At 47.7% G+C, this 16,612-nt stretch overlaps 1 protein-coding gene across 1 annotated transcript in view; it reads left to right on the top strand.

The window, feature by feature from the left end:
* Positions 1-16,612, top strand: part of ABLIM3 (actin binding LIM protein family member 3) — a gene marked incomplete at its 5' end in the record, with an annotated part of 108,668 nt that overhangs the window by 70,041 nt on the left and 22,015 nt on the right. The window contains 2 exon segments of the mRNA XM_080804715.1: positions 11,409-11,467; positions 13,668-13,739. Of these exon segments, the coding sequence (XP_080660841.1) occupies positions 11,409-11,467; positions 13,668-13,739 (131 nt within the window).

Here is a 16,612-nt window from a genome sequence, read left to right as displayed (position 1 = left end):
CCCCTCTGGTGCCCCTGACCCTGACCCCGCCCACAACTTACACACTCCCTCCTTCCTGGTCCCTCCAGCTTGCCGTGGAGTCCGGGAGCCTGTTTGCTCCTGACATGGACCCCACTAAGTCCTCACTCTACAGGGGGTCATTGTTGGCTGATGCATGGGCTAAGAAGGCACTTCCTCCGCATTTCCCCTCAAAGCAGGACGAAGGCCAGGGAAGCAGTCACGGAGTGTGTGTCTTCCTGTCACGCTAGGCACTGCGTGCCTTTGCCTAGAGCAGGGTTTCTCAACCTTTGCACTGTTGACACTTTGGGCCAGAGAAGTCTTTGGTGTAGAGACTATCCTAGGCCATGCACGGTGTTTAGAGGCACACCTGACCTCTACTTGCTCAATCCCAACAACGTACTCCTTCCGGTTGTGACAACCCAAAATATCCAGGACATTCACCCTGGGCAGGCAAAATTGTTCTCGGTTGAGAACTACTGGCCCAAAGATAGTCAAGAGAATCTCATACCTTCTACTGGGAATGCTGGAGCAGGAATTCTCGGTTGGATTGGACTAGGTGTCCCTTTCTAAGATGCTATGAGCTTACAACTACATACTTACGTGTACAGTCAGACAGGTACCACAGATGGAAGGTCCCAGAGGTCACCCTAGACTAATGGAAACAGCCCTCATTGTATAGATAGGAGTTATGAGGCCCAGAGGAATGTAGAGCATGTAGGGGCAGACTGGCTTTATGACGCCCACCCTGGGGCTCTTCCCACCTCACCTCCTGGGACCCAGGCTCTGCCAGCTACTTAGGTCCCAACAAGGACTGGACCTTCCTCTTCCATCAGCGCTGATCCCTAGCACTTCCTGCTGCAGGACGCTGGGTTACGTGCAGGGAGTCCCCCTGAGTCTCAGAACCCTGCATGATGTCTTTGTGCACCTTGACCACCAGGAATCTGGACTGTGCACTTAGTTTGGAAATTCGTTGCATGGTATTCCTCTCCCCCTTTCCTGGTAAACACATTTCCTAGTGTTGAAACTATTCTCTCACTCACATCTCTAGAATCATCAACATCTTTATCTCCCTTCCCGAATTCCCAATCCCGATCTCCCCATTTGGTGCCTTGAATGGCTGGCTGCACTGATTACCAAGTTTTTGACCTTGGGCAAGTCTCTTAGCACTGAACCTCAGTTACCTAGCCTGTATAATAGGCTAATAACAGTCCCTATAAGATATGGTAGGTTTGTGAAACATGGAAAGTTCTTAGTTCTTTCATTCATTCAACAAATATCTATCGGGCACTGCCTGTGTGTGCCCAGTGCTCCCTTAACAACTGGAGATATAGCAGTGAGCAGGTCTGACAAGTTCACTGCCCTCACGGAGCTCTCGTCCTCGTGAATCCAGAATCTCCAAGCCTTGCTTCTGGCCAGAATGTCACAGAATGCTGAAAGGGTTAAGTGATGAGGGGAACAGTTTGGTGATCATTCGAGAGAATGTGCAATCAAACCTACGAAGAGAGAGGCCTGCAGGAGGTGGGAGATATTTTTGGTGATGAAGAAGGGCCTGTCACCCTCCTCCTTAATTATCTCCATTCCTACCCTCCTGGCTCCTAGGAGAGTGGGAGTAATTGCAGGGCGTTCAAGGACCTGCCTCAAGGGATGCTGTGTGATTGTACAGTAAGGGGGCCCAGGCCTTCCCATGCTGGAGTCATACTGACTCCAGCTGTGGGAGTCTTAGGGGATGCAGCCACCTGGAGGTTCTGCTACCCCTGAGACCTGGGCCTCTGATTGTCTTGGACATCCTCCCGGGGGGGCGTGGGAAGGGTAACTAGCTCTCAGAATGATATTCCCCAGAAATGGCAGGAAAACTCTCTGCACAGGCAGCACAGAAGTGAGGAGAGCTGGGAGTCCTGGGTTTAAGGACCAACACGTCTGCGGATGGGCTGTGACCTTGAGAAATGACTTCCTTCTCTGAGTCTCTTCCCTCACCTGCAAAATGAGAATAATTGTTCTCCTTTGTTCATACATTCAAACCGGGGCCATGCTATGTGCCAGGCTCTCTGTGATGTGCTGGGAGCTCAGACATGAGCAAAGCAGGAGTGCCTGCTTCCTCGGCGGAGTGTGCTCTCAGGAGGCGAGGCTGACTTCAATCAAATAGAAGCATAAATATAACGACCAGCTGTGATAAATGCAGAGAAGGGAAAGTTTGGGAGCCATGGGAGTGTGCTCAGAAGGCTCCTGATCTAGTCTGGGAGGTCAGAGGAGGCTCTGCTGAAGAGGGGAAATTTCAAGCCAAGATCTTGGAAATGAGTAGGAGGTGGGAGGTGAAGAGGGGAGGAAAGATGGTGGAGGCGGGGGGAGCAGCAGGTGCAAAGGCCCGCTGTAGGAGGAAGCATCGTGTGGTGGAGAAACTGAGGCAGGCTCCCACCCCCCCCCCACCACCACCACCCGCCTACAGAGAGCAGGTGTACTCCACAAGGTCCTCATGAATATCAGACTGAATGCGAAAGTGCAAAGTGCCCCGTGTAGAAGCAACATACGAGACAGAGAGCGAGCGAGCGAGCGAGCATTAGGAAGGTTGCAAAGTTTAAAAACCCAGTCTCGTCAGTTCTGGAGTGGGACACAACGAGGCACTGACAGCGGGCCTCGGGAGGTTCTTCGGGTCAGTTTGTTTGTGTTTTAATTACGGTGTGATGGCTTTCTGATGAGCTCTAATTGGGAGAAGGCTGATGTCTGTCGAGGGGAGAACTCCTGGGGCCCCCCCGGAGACCAAAGCAAGTTTTCTTCTATTTGTTTTAAGTTCTGTTGTGTATTCAGTCTTTTAACTGCTTCTGTAAAGATGCCAGATTTCTAATCTGTTTGTTGTCCAAACCCTTCATTTGGGTTTCACCAGGAAATCACGTCATTGATTTCGTGCAGCAGAATAATAGCCGAGATGCTACAGGTTCAGGCAAAACACATCGAAATCACAAAGCTTACAGCTGCTGGGTCGGTGGGAGTTTTTCTAAGCCCAAAATGTGGATCATCAGATAGAATCTGGCTTTATTCTAAAAACACCCGGACCCGGGGAAAAGGAGAAATAGACTTTGTTCCTGTCCATCTTTCTACGCTGCATACACCCCTGCTCTGAGGGTCTGAGAGAGAAGGACACTGGGAATCCAGGAGCTCCGCTGCAGAGTTTTGTTTTGATTTAAGATTTTATTTATTCATTTGACAGAGATCACAAGCAGGCTGAGAGTCAGGCAGAGAGAGAGGAGGGGAAGCAGGCTCTTGCTGAGCAGAGAGCCGGATGCGGGGCTCAATCCCAGGGCCCTGGGATCATGACCTGAGTCGAAGGCAGAGGCTTTAACCCACTGAGCCAGCCAGGTGCCCCTCGGCTGCAGAGTTTTAAACGGTCTCTGTTATCATTCATATAGTGAACTACACAGGCAGGAAATCCTGACAAACCTGGCTCTGCTAAAGGAAGAAATGTAACAAATTGTAGGTCCTGCTAATAATAATAATGGCCCATCACCTGATACTTGTGGAGCACTTAGTATGTGCCAAGCACTGTACTACAAGTTTTAAATGCAGTCTCCCATTGTATCCTCCCAACAGCCCTGTGAGCTAAGAGGCATGAATATCCCCCATGGAAGAGAAGAAGAACATTAGATAGGTTATGTCCCTGGGCCAAGGTTAGCTGGCCTATCTTCCTAGGCTTCGTTTAAGGCAGTTTCTCCCATTTCTTTTCAGAATTCTTTTCTTTTTAAAGATTTTATTGTTTATTTATTTATTTGAGTGAGAGAGAACGAGCAGAGGGAGGGACAGAGGGAGAAGGAGAGGAAGAGGGACAAACAGACTCTCCCATTAAGCAGGGAGCCGAACTCAAACTCGGGGCTCAATCCCAGGACCCCGAGATCACCTGAGCTGAAGTCAGACCCTGAATTGACTAAGCCACCCAGGAGCCCCCATTTTCAGAATTATTAACCTGTAGTTTGTAGTTGGCCTTCTGAATCCAATGAATCTCTTAGAAATTGCTTGCTGAAGTTTGCATGTAGGTTTATTTCTCGAAGGAGAGGGTCTGTAGCTTTTCTCAAATTTTCAGAGGTGTCCAGGGCCCAACATCAAGTCAGGAGTCCCAGTTCTGTGTTAACGCAAATCCAAAACAGAACCCTGAATGCTTGCTTTGGTAATTACCCCAAAACCTTCTCTTCTATAAGGTAGTCTATTTCAGATCATGTTTTTTTTAGTTCAGATGATAGAAGGTTCTGGCACCAGGAGGTGTGTATTTCTGGCACAGCTGGGGATGCCACTGACATATAGGAAGGCTTCTTTTTCCTCTGACAAGTACCTTAAAAGAGGTGCATGTAACAAACACATGTTCAGGGCAGGTGCCTCCCGTTATTATGGCTTTGGAGAACACCAGCCCTCAGTCATATCTACGTGTCTCATCAAACCACACTTTAAAAGGCACCAACGTACTATTGGTTGCTATAAGCTAGTAGTTTAGCATTGTTACTTTAAATTGGATCTCTCTACTGACAGCTTAGCTTGTAGGAGTAATGCTTCAAAACTTTAAATCTCATGTTTCCCCAATCCTGCTACATAATTTTAGACTCTTCAAACATATCCTGTTACTGTACTAAATTGATACCTCCTAACGTCTGAATCTACTAAGCCTATTTCACTTGAAATAGACTACATTTTCATTTTGGATGAGCTGCGATTTTTTTTTTAGACTTTTAGGGTTACCAAACATCTTGCAGCCTATAGAAAATATTATAGCGTAGTAGTTTGAAGTTGATATTTTAAAGTCTGTTTGCAACTTGCTTCTTCTCTCCGGTAACCTCAAACTCGAGACGATGTGGCTATTTTCTCGAGAGTTACATGTCACATCTACTTCACCAGCCAATTTGTCCATGTTGGTCAGAATTGGGTCCTGAGTAGCAATTTCCCTGGCTGCTTCCTCTATTTCCTGAGAAACAAAATTGCCCGCTGGGCAAGTCAAGAACTTGTCAGATACTCGGGTTTTCACTCAATGAGAAATTTTATTAGTCTGGACTTTTTAGGTGGCAGAAACAACATTAGGTAAAAGGGGATTGATCATCTCACAGACCTGAGAAGCATCTAGAAGCGGCACGATGGGGTTGAGGAACCCACAGGGGTCGGCGGATGGTTCTGCTCCTTGCTTCCTTCAATGTGTGACCACTGTCCAGCCCTGCACCGGCTGCCTCGGTGTTGGGGAAGGAGGGCTCCGTGGTCCCAGAGGGGCAGTATTCCCTGCCAAGTTCAGCACAGAAGTCCCAGAGAGACTCTGTGGAGCCTGAGTCGGTCATATGTGCATAGCCAGGCCAGGGCGAGGCCACCATGCTGGACAGAGCGAGACACCCCAATGTCCCCATCTGAAAACAGGGATAGCACTAGGCCCATCTCGCCAGGCTGTGGGATTAAGTGAGCGAACACACGAGGAAGGCTTTGCACTGAGCCTGGCCCTCCCAGGTCTGCCCATCTGAGCTCATGTAAACATCCGGGAATGTAGAAATGACCACGCCCCGTGACGCATGCACTCAAAAATGCTGGCTATCGTCAACATTACCGTCATTAGTAATAACGCTTAGCATACGGCTTAGCCTCTATGGTCAGTAAATGTTAATTATCGTGGTGAGCCTTGACTTAAGTACCACTGTTCTAAGGTATGTTGCGTAAGGCCTGGCATAGGCGCTTTCTAAATGTTAGTTATAATACTAACAATAATAAGGAAGCTTAGTGGGTGACACGTAGTAAGCACTCCTTGCAGTTTAATTGCCGGCCTCACTCTCGTGATCAGTAGTTAGTATTTCCCCGTGAGCCTCTGCACCTGGGTGCTGCCACACTCCTTCCTTCATCCCGCCCCCTAGCCTGCATGCTAACCAGCTTCCTGGGAGCTGAGCACTTTCTCCCTCCACCTCTTTATTAAGCTTCAAGCCCTCTTGATCCTTGCAGTGCGAGGCAAATGAGACTTTTCCATGTCTCCTGAGCTGCCCTCATCCCTGGGCCCAAGCCCAGGCTCCCCGAGGGGTGTGCTGGCAGCCAAGCCCGGCTTCTGTTCACCAACTCCACCCACACAGCCAGCCCTGTGCTTGCCGCAGGCCCCTCACTCCCCCGGGGCCAAGATTCCCTGGAGTAGAAGAGTAAACTCTATACAAGAGTAACTCTACACACCCTGCCCTCAGGTCTCTCTGGTACTCCTTTCCCCTTCCCCACACTAGATCCTGGCAAAGAGGGTTTTTTTGGTAGGGGAGGGTAGATGATGATAATTACAACAGCTAACACTAACGCTAACAGACCTTGTGCTATGTGCTCTACGAACATGAACTCACTAAAGCTCACAACAGACCTCTGAGGCAGATAGTGTTATCATTCCCATTTTATCAGTGGGGAGACTGAGGCACAGAGAGGTAACTGACTTGCTCTAGACGATGCTGGTAAGCAGTGATGTAACTGGCATTCAGACCCCAGAAGAATATTACGACAAATAAGGCATAGATTGCCCAATACGCGGTAAAGACTTACCAATAACAGCCCAAGTATAATCTTGGGCTGTTATTGTGGGTCAGATTCGACAGAAAGGTTCACTCGTCTCCCTATTGTGGAGTTTGGGACCCTTCAGTAATAAGTGAAGAGTCAAGTATCCTGTGGTCTACAGAAGCCATCCACCTGCTAGGGGCAGGGAGTGGGGATTTTCAGGTTCAAGGTAAAATTCATGTATCATAAAAGTAACCATTTTACTATGTACAGTTCAGTAGCTTTTAGGATATTGACAATGCTGTACAACGACCTCCTCTATCTAGTTACAAAACATTTTTACCCCCAAAGGAAACACATACCCACCGAACACTTCCCATTCCCCCTCCCGCTAGAGCCTGGCACTACAAATGTGCCATCTGTCTCTATAGTTTACCTATTTGAGAAATTTCATATGGATGGAATCCTACAATACATAGGCTTTTATGTCTGGCTTCTTTTACTTAGTACAGCATTTTTTTCTAGATCCATCCATGTTGTCACATGTATCAGTGTTTCCTTCCTTTTTATGGCTGAGTGCTATTCCACTGTGTGGATACAGCGTGTCTGTGTGTCTGGGCAGGGATTTTAAAAGAGCCATTCCATATGGTGAGTGCTGTGAAATGTGTAAACCTGGCGATTCACAGACCTGTACCCCTGGGGATAAAAATATATTATATATTTATAAAAAAATTAAAAATTAAAAATTAAAAAGAGCCATTCCATGATCCTAGCAAGTCTGAGTCACAGAGGTTGTCCCGCTGACGTACAGGCAGAACTTTGAGAAACCTCATCCTGCTACGGTCAAGAGAAGTCCGGGGAAGAAAGCTGCTGTGAGAGTACATCCTGGCTGGGATCCGGGCTTGAAAATCTAACCACCTACTGAAATGGAAGAGAAGGGCCAGGAGGCAGACAGCAGGGAGGGTCACTGGCCACCTGCCGGGTCGAAAAGCATTCAGATACCGAAAAACAAAAAAATGCTGTGCTGGGCAAATAGAACCTTTGGGTGAGCTGGGTTCCGTCACTGCTGTGTTCATAAGCCTGGCTGGGTGGTCTGGAAGACTGTGGAATCAGGTCTGGCTTCAGCCTTAAAATCTCCACTAATGGGGAAAAAAAAAAAAAAGAAGAAGAAGTTTGGCAAATTGCATTTCAATGTCCCGCAGAGAGACGGGTGGGTTCCCAAACGTTAAGTAACCCAAAAGAATAACCCAAATGTGGGGTGTGCCGTCACCGGTCAGAGAGACAAGGCTGATGTTTCCTGTTCTGGGGATTAAGAAGAGCCTTACCATTGGCCAAGGGACAACTTTGGAGATTCTGATCTTGGCCTCTGAGTCAGCTCACAAGGAAATAGCTAATCCCTCCACTCCATGACTTCTACACGAGGTTTGAACCGCAGGACCTGACTGTCTGGGACAGTGTCCGAAAACAAGGGTATGACTCATGGAACCAGGAGTCTAACCAGCAAAAGGTGTTAACTTCCTACAAGAAGTCAAGACATTCCTCTGTCTTATACAACTGGTTCTTTATCCCATCACATTCCAAAGGAACAGAGTTGGAGTGTCAAGGAGTACTCAGCCCTGTGGTTCTCCACTTTGGAATCCTAAGTCCCTGGGGAGCTTGTCACAGATTATCAGGCCCCGGCCCCAGGAGCTGACTTCAGGGGCCTCCCGGGAGCCCAGGAATCTGCATTTTACCAGGCTTCTGGACAACTGGGCCACAGCTCCCACTTGGGCAAACCCCAGTCCAGTGAATATTCTGATAGAAACTCACTCTGGAATTGTAGCTGTCAAATCAGAGTCTAAATTGTACTGTTTGTCTAAATCTTGGAGCCCAGCTTGGAGAATTTAACTGGCCTAAAACAGAATAATATGTTTCTTTTGTTTTATTCATTCACTCCATGAGTATTTATTGAGAATCTGCAGTCCCTGCAGCTGTATGTACAGATACAACAGATGTGAATCCCGCTCCTGGTAGAACTTACATTCCAGTCTAATTCACTGGATAGGAGCAAATAATTCATTTTTTCTATACAGAGAAATCTGTGAAGATGAAAACACAGACTCCCCAAGGGCTGGGAGGGAAAGTAGACATCCACTAGGGTAACGACTTCATTAGATGTCTCCTCTATAATATCCTTGCTGAGCATGTACCCACCCAATGTATACTTACATACTTCTAGGGACAGGGAGCTCACACTCAGAATGGACCCATTCAGTCCTCAGACATTGACTATTCTTTCCCTGAAACTTCTGCCCTTGGTCCTTGTTCTACATTACAAGACGTGCAGAACAAGTTCATTGCTCTTCCCGCAGAGAAGTATTAAAATACTCAAAACTCTTTTTCACCATTCTGCTAAGTCTTCTCTTCTCCACAATGAAGACCCTGCCTTATGGCCTTATTTTGGGTCCCCTCTCCGTCCTGGTTACCATCATCTTCGGGGTGCCTTTCATCCTGTGTCTCATTTTAAAACACAGAGGTGGGGGCACCTGAGTGGCTCAGTCTGTTAAGCGTCTGACTCGGTTTCAGCTTGGGTCATGATCTCATGGTCGTGAGATCGAGCCCCGCATCAGGCTCCACGCTAGTGCAGAGTCTGCCTGAGACTCATTCTCTCTCAAATAAATAAAAAATACTAAAAAAATAATAATAATAAAATAAAATAGAGAGGCGGGATCCAACCAGTCATTCATTTATGTCTTTATGAAACACAGGTGAGCCAGGTACTGTTTTAAGCCCTGGGGAGAAGCCCATGGAAGAGAGTAATAGCCTTCTTCACTCAGGATGCTGTCTTTCTGTCTGTGTCACGTCGTTGAGCTCAGCCAACCACCACTTCCTAGGGGTCTTCATGAACAGATCACTTTTTCTTACTGTAATTTACCTAAGTCTGTTGCTCACAACCAACAAATATCTTCCCTCTTTAGACGCTATCCAGCCAACTCCCAAACTTCTGATTTCTTTCCATCTCTAATATTTCCTTTCTCCCTTTTGATTCTCCCCTCTCACTTCTTCTATAAACCTGCTTTCCTATGAGCTGAATACTGAAGTCATTTGTGGCTCAGCTCTATTTCAGAACAGATTATGTGAGCGACGTGGAGAGACCATCGAGTCTGACCTCCTCTCTTAACTCATCATTGCCCCCCCCCAACCGTGAGGACTTCTGCCCAAACTTTTCCCTTCATATGCCTCTTTCCCTTCATCTCACCACCTTCTGAGACATCCGTATGCCCCTCACCCATTTCCTGCGGTGACCTGTGACATACGCTTCCTGCCAGAGCCCAGGGGCTAAACAGCTCCTAGTGGATTCAGCGGTATCCCGGGACTGGAAATGCTCTCTTGAATAACTCCCCAAAGCAAGCATCCCCACCCACCACTGGCAGCAGACACACCCTGTGATGACCAGGCTTGCTTGAGCCACAGACCGGGAGTCCCTCTACTGGGCTCCAAGAGCCATTGCACCTTACGTTAGCAAGAATTAAACTCCTGTTGAATTACTAAGAACCTGCAAGAAAAATCAGCAAACGAAACTGAAAGATCCTGATCTATCTCATAAATGACAAACTGGGCCTAGAATTAAAAGCTTGGAGATGAAAACAATCTCCAGCACCATCCAAATCCCACCTCCTTGTTATATTCCGATGAAGAAACGAGAATGGAAGAGAGAATGTGTTAGGGGCCAAGCAGAGACAAGAATGCAGGCTGAGAAACAAGATCCCAGGATCCTTACCTCAGGCCTATCCTCTCTCCATTTTGGGGGCTAATTTTTCAACTTCACACCACCCCCCTGTCGCTTGGCCAGCATTCCAGTCCTGGGGGTTCCAGGCAACAAACCGTAATGGAAAGCGTATCCTAAAAACAAAGTCAGACAAACAAATGCCATCTGGGTGCCCAGGAATCCAGCTATTTGCTGGCCCCCTTCCTTTCTGGGCTGGTGATAAGAGCAATGGCACCAGAGGGATAATATGTTCCTACTTTTCCTTCTAATCCACGACACCTGTTTCTTCTTTGGGGAATGTGTAATATTTGGGGCTTCTTCTCAACATGTGACCAGCCACCTGTTGCTCATGCCTTTCCAAATTGGCCTCTCGAGTTTGGGGCTGGCCAACTGGACAGCCCCCCACACAATAAAATGCAGGCATTTGCAATATACTAAATTTGCAGAGTCTGGAGCCTCTTAGGAATTAGCAGGTCAAGGCCGTCCTCTGAAGCCAACTCCACGTCATGGCCCCGCCCCCCCTTCCGGCGATAGCTCTCAGACCCTGTCCGAAGTCTTTGAAGAGAAAGGAAGGTTGGAGGTCACCATGGTCGGTCGCTTTATTTCACCTCCACTGCCATTCATTCATTCAACAAATATTCACCGACCACCTGCTCTGTGTCACTCGCTGCCAATCATGCACTCACCCGTCCACCCCACAAACATGGATGGGGCCTCTGCCGAGAGCCAGATCCCATGCTGCCTGCTGCAGGAGAGCCAGCAATGAATAAAAGTCAGCCCTGCCCGGAAGTGCTTCTAATTTAGTTAGGGCCCTGAATGCACAGGCCACTGTGATTTGAGGTCGTGTGTGTTAGGAAAGATACCAGGAACTATGGACAGAAACGAAGAGAGAAGTCACTCCCAGCTGGCAGGTAAGAAAGTTTGCAAGAAGATGCTGTGTGAGAAAAAAAAAAAAAAAAAAAAAAAAGATGCTGTGTGAGACCTGGACCTTGAGGCATGGGTAGGATTTGGACATGTAGAAAGAACAGAGTGGCTGATCGATGGAGCAGCAAAGAGCCTGGTTCCCCAGGGGGTGGTCCTGCCTGCTGTGTAGGGGAGGTGTGCTGCCAACAAAATAAAGGGAGGTGAGGGGTGGCAAGAGAACTCTAGGGGTGAAAGGTCTGAACCTTTGTTATTTTGTTGGTCCCCTTAGGTTCTGAGGTTTGGCACCCCATCTGCAAACAGGCAGCCCGGGCAGAGAAGAAGTTAAAGGTAAGCAAGCTGGTAGAAATACTAGACCACACTTCTTGCCTCTGGTTGGGGGCACTGTACTTTAGAGGGGGTCTTTCCTTAATACGCATGCCTATATCACTAGATTTCCTTCATTGGAACACCTGCCTCATGGCGCATTTGAGGGGATAAAGACATGGGATGTGAGAGCACTTTGAAAACTGTCAGATTGTGAGGTTTTAGCATTTCTGGGGCCAGGCCTTTGTCTTAGCGTTGCTCACCAAGACGGTGGCCTCGTTGAAGCCAGCGTGGAGACACACTGGGGGTTTTCCCCAGCCTCATGTCATGTATTAGAAAGAATAGAGTTGACAGTGGGAACTGACAATTTGTAAAGTGTCTTCACAGCCACTGTCTGATTTGCCTCCTTTAACCCCATGGATCAGATGGCGCAAGGCATTGTATGTTCTCTTTGCTGGTGTGAAAGTCACAGTCTAACGAGGGTGGTGGTTTGCCCACAGTAATGCAGCAGGCAGAAACACAGCCAGTGTCCCCAGCCACGCACCAGGCCACCTGCGGTCCTGTGTCGCTCTGAATTACTGTGCTCTGACTCGTCCCAGGAAGTCCTGTGAATCCGGGTTCTTGATCCAAGGACCGTAGGGAGGAGCCCAGCTCCTGAGTCCTTGACGCTGTTGGGGAGAAAGCCGGGTGCATGCTGGGGACAGGCACTTGATGACATCAGAAGTGCCTCTACCTTTTGCACCTTTTGCACATCAATAGATGTGCAAATTATACATCAATAGATGTATAATTGATGTATAATTTGGTCTCAGCCATGTGTTTTTTGCCCCTGTTTCTTCCAAATCCTCTCCATTTAAGATGTAAAAGGACCTAATTGCCCTTTCCTTCCTCAATTTCTACCTTTTTGGTGGCATTTCTCAAATTCTGTTATCTTTCTACAACCCCGATGCTTTTGCCACATCTGTGCATCACCTGTATCATTACAGACTTAATATTCTTCCTGAAATCAACCCACCACTCTTCACTTAAAGGAGCTTATTTTAATATAAATCTTGATATTGCCAAGTGGAAAACCAGTATTATTTACTATAAATAGAAGGTAACCATAAAATACATTCAATGAAAATGAAATATTTTTTAAAAACAAATCTTAGAAATTCCAGCTGGATGGTGTTGCCTCTACTCTCTTTGTTTAAAAAAAAGGTGGGGGGTGGGGAATGAACAACAGTGGAGACAGTTGCTGAAATACATCAGCACTAAGTTAAGACCTCCTCCTTGATGTGACAGAGATGAATGAAATACAATTTTACATTTTACTCTCCCGTTCTGCGACTCAGTATCATCAAATGCTCCCCCTAAATTCATCTTGCCAGAGTCACCACCAGTTCAGGAGGCACAGTTTGGGAGACACTGCTGTAAAGCCCCAGGTAGAGTGCTTTCATTCTAAACTATGGCCTGAGACATCTGGCAGGCAATGTCGTAGTCCCTCAGACCAGCCCCTTCATGTTACAGATCTTCTGGGATCTCTGAAATCACATAGTTCATTCACTAGGGACTCTTAGTTCCCGGTCTGGTTTTTTTTTTATTTTTTATTTTTAATGATTATTCCATAATTTTTTTATGTTATGTTCATCCCCATACAGTACATCATTAGTATTTGATGTAGTGACTACATCATAGCCCCTCCTTCTGCCGAGGGAGCCGTTAACGCCTCATTGTCTTTGCTCAGGGAAAGATTTTTTTAAGCTTATCACTTAGGCTAATGTCAATTTGCAATGGATACACTGTGAAGAATCAGTACTTTCTGCAAATTACAGGAAATTGAACCTGCTTGTACATTTCACATAAACAAACTGCTAAGGAATGAGTCCCAGCCAATTTTATTCAGTTAAAGTAAATACAATATTGGCAGGATAACCCCAAACGAAAAGTTTTATGAATAAATACTTACCTAAAAGGTCAATTACAAATATGTTAACAAACACACACACAAATCCACATTCTGTCCAACAGCCTGAAGTCCTGCACATTTTCCCATTTCATTCACACTCAGACACTGATTACAAAGGCAGAAAATAAAGAGAAAGTACAGAAAGCCGGCAAGCGTATTTAACCACGTTGTTGTTGTTCCCTAAAGAGCTGCCTTCTTCCTCCCCGCCCGTCCTCCCCTCCCCACTGGCGGGAGGTGAGGCTTCTCACTCCTTCTGTCTCATCTCTCCCACAGCATAGGCGGACGTCCGAAACTTCCATCTCACCCCCCGGATCCAGCATTGGGTCACCCAACCGAGTCATCTGCGTACGTATCGCTTTTCAGCCCCCCAGGGGTCTTTGTTATCCGCAGGTCTGGTTATCTAAAGAGTTTCTAAGGACAGCCAAAGACAGCTGTCAGGTTTTCATCCAACTAACATCTAGCGTGCACCTGTCATGTGCTAGAGACTCTGTGCTAGGTCCTGAGACATAGCCGCGCACAGGGAAGATGGGGGCCTTGCCCACATGGAGCACAAAGCCTAGTAAACACAAAGTTATGGGGTATAAGGTCGACTTCAGCTGGAGCACAGGAAAGTCAAAGACAGAAGAGCCCTTGGTGAGCTCTGAAACCAGCACAGTGGGCCTCCTTCTGCACTGCTTAAGTGAGCTAAGAGTGGGACAAAAATCTGGGGTCAGAGTGGTATTCAGAGTGGAGAGTAGAGGGAGATATGGCTGTGTGATAAGGAGGCAACCACAAGCAGGCATCTGCGCCCCCATCCTCAGAGACACTGAAACAGAGACACTCATCATTGCAGAGACATGGCAGAAAAGACAAGAGTGGAGGCTGATGATCTCAGAGGTCCTTTGGCTATATCATTCATCCGTTCATCCAGTCATTCATTCATTCATTCATTCATTCAACAAACATGTGCTAAGTGTCTCCTCTGGGCTAAGTTCTGGCTTCTGTGCTGGAAAATGGTGGTAAACCGCACCAACCTGATGCCCATCCTCGTAACCTTGAATATATAACCCCAAGGAGAAGCAGTCGCAGTTCTGGTATGTGCTAGGAAGGAAAAGTGCAGGGTGCTCTAATGATGCTGCGGAGGGACAGAGGGACAGAAGGACAGGCCATCTAGGGCCACCTGGAAAAAGAATCCTGAGGAAGAAACATTCAAGTTCAGACCTGACAGAGAAATAGAAGTTAAAGCAGGTGAGGGAGGCAGGGCCAGGGAGGACAGAGATGAGCCAAGAAGACGGGCCATCTGACTGTGGACTGTTCCAGCCTTCCCCAAGCCCCCAAGTCGGAAGGGCCAAGGAGACCAAAGCTGGGGAGAGGGGGTGGAGGGAAGGGAATGGTCCAGAGCAGGAAGACGGCTCCTGATTAGAAGTTCTAGATACAGTCCCCAAACCAGCCAGCCCTGGGTGGGCCCTGGCCACCATCGCTTCGTTATTATTTTACCCCAAATCCACATCTAGTTTCCTCCTTGATCCCTGGATAATGCCCACTAATGGAGCTGTTTCCTTTCCTTTCTTCCTCTGTTAAAATGAAAATCAGACATAAGAGTTATCACTGACAGCAACTTCCATGTGGTCAATACTGCCTTGCGGCTCCCACAGAAGATAAGCTCTTTGATCACAGTACGTCCTCATTGAAGATTCCTGTCCAGAACAAGACAGATGATGATTGCCCCCCCCCACCCTGGTGCTATGAATGGGGCCAGACACAGCAGGATTAATGAGCTAGATTTCAGGGTCTACACCGTGAGAAGGTTATTAACAAACTGAGCGTGTCTCCAGGAGAGTTACCAGGATATGCAAACTTGGGAGATATAGATAGATTATGATAGATAGACAGATAGATAGATGACAGACAGACAGATAGATTATAGATAGATAGATATGGCAGTTCTCTAAGATCAGCTCCATAGAGACAACCAAGGACAGCGGGGCACACCTGCCACTGGGCCATCCATCTGGGGCTCACACACCGAGATCAGCAACCCGTGCATGCTGGCGGAGGCATGTGTCTCCCCTCTCATACTCTCCTTTCTTGCCTGTTATAACACCTCACCTTCAGCCGCTCTGGGGAATGACCCCACAGGTCACGGGGGCCGTATTTTAAATCAAACCATTCTAAAGGTGGCTTCCAAACTCAGGGAAGAAGCCAACTGACCACTTTCGGGACACGCAATAACAGGCAGAGAGAGAGAGTGTGTGTGTTGGTCTGATTTTCATAAATGCTGAGGTTTGGTGTTAAAATAGAATCATCAATGAACGGGGTGGGGGGCCAGGTCTCTCAGACTTTGCCCCACCCCCCACCGACAGCTAGAACCATCTTCAGGAGTTCTGACCTCTTCCTTCCTTACTGGCTAATTATGTCGGGAAGCCTCTGTCCAGTCATTGTGCCTCCAAACCTGAGGCTCATTTATAACCCCATGAACACAGTGGCTCTAAGAGAAAATACAAATATAGTATTTTTGAGGTTTGGACTGAAGCGCTGAGATGACTATTGATGGGTCAAGACAATTTTGCAAGAAGCCAAGAGCTCTCAAGGTCAAGATCTAACATCCCACGACAAAACGCAGCAAGAGGACCATCCTAATAAGGTTCCCTTGACCCACATACCCCCAAATTGGCACAGACGTGATGCTTAACCCAGGCAGGCTCTGGCAGAAATGAGATAGCACCCTTCTAAGGGTTTTACTGAGGACGGTTTTGTGAAGCGACCACTTACAGAGGTGTAGTCAGGGTTAGGGGACCCACAAGACATCGTGTGGCATCCAGAGTCTACAAAAGCAGGAGCTGTCACCGCCCTAGGCCTGAAGAGAATGTCCAGTGAAAGCTGGAGCTGTGAAAGGCAGCCCCGGATGGGAGCTATGCCCACCGTGGCTGCTGATGGCAGGACAGTGTGAGGGGACAGTGTCTCTCTCTACCACTCCCAGTATGCAGGTGCCCCCCACTGGCCCAGCCCAGCAGAAAGCCAGGGAGCCTCTGAAGTAGTCCATGGGGCCTCGGAGCCCAAATCAGGGAGAGGAGGAACGGATGGTGGATCTAGGAGCAATGGAGATCGAGCATCACAGCATCCAAACAACAGGGGGCTGGGATGGGGACAGAATGGTGGAAGGGCCTTGGAATATGTTTCGAATAGCAGTGCTTATAAGGGCTTTATGAAAGTTACTCTCTCTACAGTAGTTTTGGCCT

The sequence above is a fragment of the Martes martes genome, assembly GCF_963455335.1.
Source record: "Martes martes genome assembly, chromosome: 5".
NCBI lineage: Eukaryota > Metazoa > Chordata > Mammalia > Carnivora > Mustelidae > Martes > Martes martes.
This window is presented reverse-complemented; position numbering and strand designations above follow the sequence as displayed.